General features: G+C 31.9%; 1 protein-coding gene across 1 annotated transcript; it reads left to right on the top strand.

The window, feature by feature from the left end:
* The first annotated feature begins 3,092 nt into the window (after window positions 1–3,092).
* Window positions 3,093–3,449, top strand: LOC107481939 (uncharacterized). Its single transcript, XM_016102296.1, has one exon. It carries the CDS (start codon window positions 3,093–3,095, stop codon window positions 3,447–3,449), a length of 357 nt encoding a protein of 118 aa, XP_015957782.1.
* The last annotated feature ends 3,784 nt before the right edge of the window (window positions 3,450–7,233 follow it).

Below are 7,233 nucleotides of genomic sequence, written 5' to 3'. Positions count from 1 at the left end.
ATCAATAATATTAATAATGCATATTGTCATAAGGCTATATATCGATGAAGATTTATCAATATAAGAATAATGTTGATTGATTAAAATTTTACGTATATTAAAATTCAATTAAATTTACATATATTTTACTCAAAATCAAGTATGGTGATATAGATAATTTTTACAATAAAGTGAAAAGTAATGAACACGTTATTTGAGATATAGTAAAAAAATTTTGTGTGATAATAAATTTAATTTTTTATTTTTTAAAATAAATTAATAATTCTATTTGATATCTTTACATTAAATTAATAACCCTAATATTATAGGGTTATTATTAATGTAACAGTATTTTAATATTTATTATTATATAGTAAAAAATTATATTTGAGAATTATTTGTTTAGTTTCATAATAAATAATATTTTAAATTTGAATAATTTATTAATTAGTTTGTATTTATTATACCATATATTCAATAATTTATTGAAAAATAATATTAATATAATGAATAAAAAATTAATATAAAAAAGATATCGTTTAAAAAATAAAGACAAACAAACTCCTAACCAATTTAAATTTAGAAACAATTAAGTTTTTGTCCATTTTTTGAACCTGACACGTCAGCATTTTTCGTTCAGAGTTGACGAAAAAACAGTCACAGAAATTGCGTTGTGTCACAAAATAAATGACAGAAATCAAAATAGATCATTTTTTCTTGAGGGATCGCGTTATCATTCTAAAAAATAAATTCGAATTAAGTTGGTAGTTCACTCCTCAAAATTTCATTCACCAAAAAATTAATTATTTCAATTAAGAAAGATATAGTATTTTTTAAACTACATTAATTCCTAATATGTTAATTAACATTGGTATCTTATCATACTAGAACTGAATTAAAACTCAAAATTCTAAAATCATCATTCAAATCAAAATTAACAAAATAGTGAAGCATTACTAACAGAGTCATCCTAGAACTATTGAAATCAACCATCAACAAAATTATTTTAGTTTCATAAAATTAATAAGGCAAAAAAAAAAGCAGCAATTAGAATCTATTTTGTCCAACAACGAAATTAATCAACAAAGTTAGAGTTTATTTGAGTGCCATTCTCGAAAAAAATCTTTTTTTTTAAATTATATTTTTTTAAAATATCTTTTACAAAAGTAAGTGATTTTATATTTAGATATCTCATGTAAAAAGACTTTTTTATCTATTAATTATATTTAGGTAAAATAAAATAAAAGTACTTTTATGTTCATTTATTATGTGAAAAATATCTTTTTTTAAGAAAAAAAATATCTTTTTAAAAAAGATGTAAATTATAACTTCTCAAAATTTTGCTAGTATTTTTTCTTTTACTATTAGAAATTTTTAAAACACACTAAAAAATAAAAAAAAGATATATTTTTCATTGAAAAAAATCTGTTATTTGGGTGAGCTTTTAAAAAAAAAATTTTAAGTTATCTTTTTTTAAAAGATCTTATGGAAAAGTAAAAGTAACTTTATGTTTGGATATCTCATGTAAAAAGATCTTTTTATCTATCATCAATTATGTTTGGGTATAACAATATAAAAGTACTTTTTTGTTTATTTATTATATGAAAACATCTTTTTTTAAAGAAAAAATGATCTTTTAAAAATGATGTAAATTACATCTCCTCAAAAAAGATATTTTTTAATTTTTTGAGTGCTTTTATTTTTATTACTAGAAATTTGTCAAACACATAGAAAATAAAAAAGATCTTTTTAAATTAAAAAATATTTTTTTATCAAGATGATGACGTCCAAATAAGTACTAATGACACCCAAATAAACACTTAATCAAATTTTTATATAGGACCTAAAATCTATTCTGTCCAGCAACTAGAATCCAGAATAAAAAATATAGCAACTCAAAAATATTATAATTAATAAAATAAAAAATTAAATTAATTATTGAAGAAAGAGAGAGTAACATAATCAAATATTGTAATTTCACGGCGACAAAAAAAGATGACGAAGAGTCCACGGCGGCAGAAGAGAGACATTCAAAAAGAGATAGAGAGAAGCTAAGGCTCGAAGACAGAGGTAGACTTAACGACTAGGATAGAAATGGCAACGCCGCCAACAGTAATTCTGAAAAGACTTTTTGGCGAAGGAGAAACCAAGCTAACAGCGAGGGAGGAACGGCGAGATAGAGACGAGGATCGAGCAAACTGAGCAGCAAGGAGGATTCAAACTAACCGCACTTGAAGAAGAGACGACTTATATAAAAAAGATGTAAAGGCGAAGAGGATCGACGGTAAAAAATTTCGTGTTGACCATCTCTCTATTACTACCGGCGTTGATGACATTCTCTAACTGAGGAGAAGAGTTTGATGCATGATGGCGGGATTGGGTGCTGGGTGCTACTGGTTGGGTTGGATCTTTGAGAGAGATAAGGTAATTGGTTTAGGGTTCCGTGAGAGAGAGAAAGGAGATAGGTATTTTGGGGTTTGGGCTTTTGGCTTCTGAATTGCTAATTTTTTACAAGTAGTTTTTTATGTCAATCGGATTAATAAAAAAATTATTCCATTAATCCAGTTGAATCGACCGATTAATCCAGTTGAATCGACCGATTTGGTTTGATTTTAGAACATTTTTTTTAGTTAAAAATATAAAAGAATAAAATTATGAAAAATGTTAATGTTTTCTAAGAAAAATAAGAAGCGATATTTATTGTATAGTATTATAAAATTTTTTTAAATATTTGTTAAATTAAATATTTAAATTTTTATTATCACAGTAAAATCATCAATAATTAGAATAGAGTTGCAGAAATAACATAACATGCATGTACGTTTAGGGCCACCCAAAAAATACATGTACGTTTACGTAGGAATACGTAGAAGTAAAGATTTCGGCTCTAGTAATAGAGGGAAAAAAGGTTTGATGATGACGATAAAGTTGACTTGGCCAATCAAAATAGCTGAAGATTTTGACTCGATGCTCGATGGGAATGAAGTGGTCGACCGGTCAACTAGTCTCCCATGACTGCCACTTGCATTGCTATATAAACACCCATCCACGCTCTCACCATACAAACTATTATTTTTATTAGTACTGTCTCTAACCAGTTACCACACATCATCATGATGAACAACAATGGTCGTAGTAGTGGTAGTAGTGTTGCTCCAAAGATAGTGCAGATCGAAACAAGGTACGTTGAAACCGACCCTATTAACTTCAGACAAGTTGTTCAATCTCTCACTGGCAAGAACTCTTCCATGCCTATTGTTACTCCTTCACCGTTATATTTCACTGAACGAGAACAAGAAGAAGAAGCAATTATGGCATATCGTCATGGTAGTATCGGTGCCAAGAAGCCTCAAGAACAAGTTGCCGTCAATCATCATGCTGCTACCATCATACTCAACAACAATGTTTCCTTCAAGGACTTTGATGCATTGTTGTCTGATTTGCCTTCCATTCACGACCTACTCTACTAGCTAGCTAGCTAAGCTAGAGAGTGATCCTCTCTAGTAAAAAAAAATTAGATAGTGTTAATTATGATCTCTTATTTTTTATTATTTTTTCTCTTATATTTAATTTTAGTCCCATTTATAAAGTTAATGTTAAAAAATCACACTTTATTTCTTCAGCTGTTAAAAAAACTAGAGAAGATGCATTTCCTATACATACATTATATACATTACATTAATTACTCTGCTTAATTTTCGCTCTTGTTTGATCCAACTTAATCAACTGTAAGTCTGAAATATACAATTACTTAATTATCGTCAATTTCGTTCCCAATATACTGTAAACTGTGTTAGTTCGCGTAACTAGTTAGTTAGTTATATATATATACTTCTTGCCATGACCACGTGTGTTCCTTAATTATTATATACGGGACATTAAATAACCTAACTGTCAGATTCTTATGACAAAAATTTGAACACGGAGGACCCCAGAAACAGCTATATGTTATCTATTCATGTGCTGCATTCAACCGTAGCCTCACAATGCAATGGGATCGATAAAATATAAGTGCTTCGCATTTATTATGCAGGTATGTTTTGGATATATAACTCATAAATACTATTTATACATTAAAATTAGTAGTAGTATATTTTTATCTCTTTATATGTATAAATCTAATATAAATTAATTCTTCAGCTTTTATATACTGAGATGTAGATACTGAAACATAGATTAAGAAAATATAGACATAAAATACACGTACATGAAAACCAAAAAAAAAAAAATACACGTACATATATTTTCTGTTTAATAAAATAAATACATAAAATACACAATTTTAAAAAATTTATAATATCTTCATTTTCTACTTTTACTATCACTATTCGAATTTTTCATTTATCACCACCTATTTTTCTCCTTTATCCTTCGTAACCAAAAATAAATTAACTTTAACCCAAATTATTATTACTAACAAGAGGGAGAAATAAAGAAAGGAGGACGCGACAGCGATAATGAGAGTCTCGTAGAGAGCAGTAATAGAGGCAAGGATATTGATAAAGGAAAGATGGGAGAAAGGAAAGAATCATGAGCCACTGAAAATAGAATGAGAAGTTGGAGGGAGGTAGAAGATGCTAACATACAGAAGGGAGTTAGGTTTGGGAGAATGAAAGGGTAAATTTTGGATTTTTAAAAATTAAATAAGGATAAAAGTTTAAAATATCAGTGTCTCATAAATTATGTCTCAGTGTTTTAGTTATTTGAAAGTACACGAATTTAGTGTCTTCGTGTCTGTCTGTGTCGATCTAAAAATTATGTTTTATTAAACTAAACAGAGAACGTGTGTCCCCACATCCATATTTTAGAGAGATATGAATAACAATCAAACACTATCTTATATCATATATCATGCATCTCCTTTTCCCTTTTAGACTTTGCCGCCTCCTCAAACACTCGCTCTTTTTCCTCACCGACCACTACTATCCTCTCTTTGTCACAAACATGCCAGAGGCCTGACGGCTCACTATTGGTGTTGGTCATCCTAATTCTTCCACTACAAGAAAAACGCTCATTACCGTGGAATTTATCGTCGGATTTACCATTGTCCTGTAGTTGACGGTATAAACGGTGCCAGAAACCTTTTACTAGTAGATTTTTTCAGTCCAACGCTAATTATCAACGAATTTTTCATCGATGTTTTCAATGAATTGTCAAGCCTAAGTTGATGATTACCGTCAAATTTATCTGACGGTAACTTTGGTGCCATTTCGCTTCAAACGGCGCAAAAACTTATCCAAAGATACATCTGCCGGCAGGATTTTTATTTTTTAATTTTTATTTTTGGCACAATTTAGCGACAACTAATAGTCAACTCAAATTAAAACTCTTATTAACCAAATTGTTATCAGAAATCTAAAATTAGCGGAAATCGACAAATTATTTTATTAAAAATAAATGGTATGAATACAATAAAATGACACAGAAGTAAAGTAATGTACCTTAGACAAACAAAAATGTATAAAACCCTAACTCCTATAGATCCTGATAATCATCATCTTCGTTGGCGGTGGCGGCGTCGTGGTGCCCCAATTTCGACAGCGGAGTAGGTACTACCATCGGATCCCCACCAGCAGCGCCATTAGAAGCAGCAGCGCCGCTGCCTCCAGCGCGCGTCTGCTGGCTGTACTCCTCCATCTGCTGTCGCAGCCGCTCGAGCTGCTCCAGGTTCTCCGTCAAGTCTAAGCTGGCGGCAACGCATGCAAGAATCTCTCGATACCTCTGCTCAGACTACTCCTGCTGCTAGTAAAGCTCTCTTGTTAGCTTCTGCACCTATTCCCTCAGGTCGATAACTTCCTGTGGATCAACAGGGCTGGTGGTAGAGACAGAAGCAGAGAAAGCCACCAACGCGGAGGAGTGGAGGCCACTAGTGAAGAATGAACCCAACCCAAAGTGGCAATTCTTATGGGATTCAGAGGCGGTCTCGCCTAACATTATGTCGGGATCCACAATTGAGGACTCAGAGCTGGCTTCGTTGGCTCCACTAGGCGGCTGAGATTGCTGGGTCGCAGCCTCCAACCTCTGCTGATACTCCTCCTACGTTACACACGTTAGTTGTGATTAGGATAATAGTTAAATAATTGACTTTAAACCACTGAAGCTGAAATTTAGGATTAGTTTAAACTCACATAGAGGGACATTGATCGCTGGTAAGCAAATCTCATCTTGTTTGCCTTCAAAGTAAAGGTATACTTGAAGGTCTCCGCTAGTGTCTCTTCACGATCCAATGACTTAGACTACAAATTAATATATCAACCAAACATTAAAATAAACGAATAAATTAAACAATGACAGACAAATATTTATGCAGCAGGAAATCTCTATTCTAATTTCGAAAACATAATTTTAATTTTTTTCGATTTAAATGAAAATCTTATAAAAATTTCGACAGCCGAATTTAGCCACCCTTGAAGGGTTCCATCCAAACTAAATTAACATCATTATTTCACAGTCAAGCATTATTCAAACAATTTTAGTAGCACAAATCAGCAAACAGTTAAATAATCCAACATTTTTTAGCAATTTCAGAGCCTAATCTAACATATCATAACCTATCATAACCACCTAATTCCACTAAAACTGAAAATTAAACACCTTAAACTCTACTAACTAAATTGGCTAACTTGATAATGAAAAAGGAAATTAAACACCGTAAACTCTTCTAACTAATTCAAGTAACTACTATAACATAAAATAATGCCAAAATTCTTACCAGTTTTATTTTCGTCTTCATGAAGGTTGCCGACCCACACGTATACCTCGACGACCTGGGCGAAGCCCTGTTGGTGATGTTCATTAGAGATCGACATTTGAAAGCCTCGTTATCTCTAAAGTGAGCCTCAAGGTCACGCTTGATGTTTGGACGGATCCACTTCGTCAGGTGGTCTTTCCCCTAACGAACATCACTCATCATATGCAGAAAATATTTGGTTGTCCGGTGGTCGTAGATCTTCCAGATCATGAGGTTATGCTCCACATCTCGTATGAATTTCAACTACAAAAAGTGATTCGCCAAAATTAGTTAGTTGAAAGAATATCCAGTTCAAATACAATAAATCAATTCTAACCAAATTGGGTTCTTATTGCCCACCTCTGAAATCAGCGCTCTCTGGTCTCAGCCGGGATCTGCGTGTAGACCAGCCATGGATAGTCTACATGGACTTAATGACCTCGAATATCTCCTGTGTTGCAAACATTGGTATTCAGTGCAAACCTGTCACAGAATAAACCACACAGTAACAATCACATAAGATA

The sequence above is a fragment of the Arachis duranensis genome, chromosome 3, assembly GCF_000817695.3.
Source record: "Arachis duranensis cultivar V14167 chromosome 3, aradu.V14167.gnm2.J7QH, whole genome shotgun sequence".
Taxonomy (NCBI): Eukaryota; Viridiplantae; Streptophyta; class Magnoliopsida; order Fabales; family Fabaceae; genus Arachis; species Arachis duranensis.
This window is presented reverse-complemented; position numbering and strand designations above follow the sequence as displayed.

Coding starts and splice junctions, on each gene's coding strand:
- LOC107481939 (XM_016102296.1), top strand. CDS start 3,093: ATGATGAACAACAATGGTCGTAGTAGTGGTAGTAGTGTTGCTCCAAAG.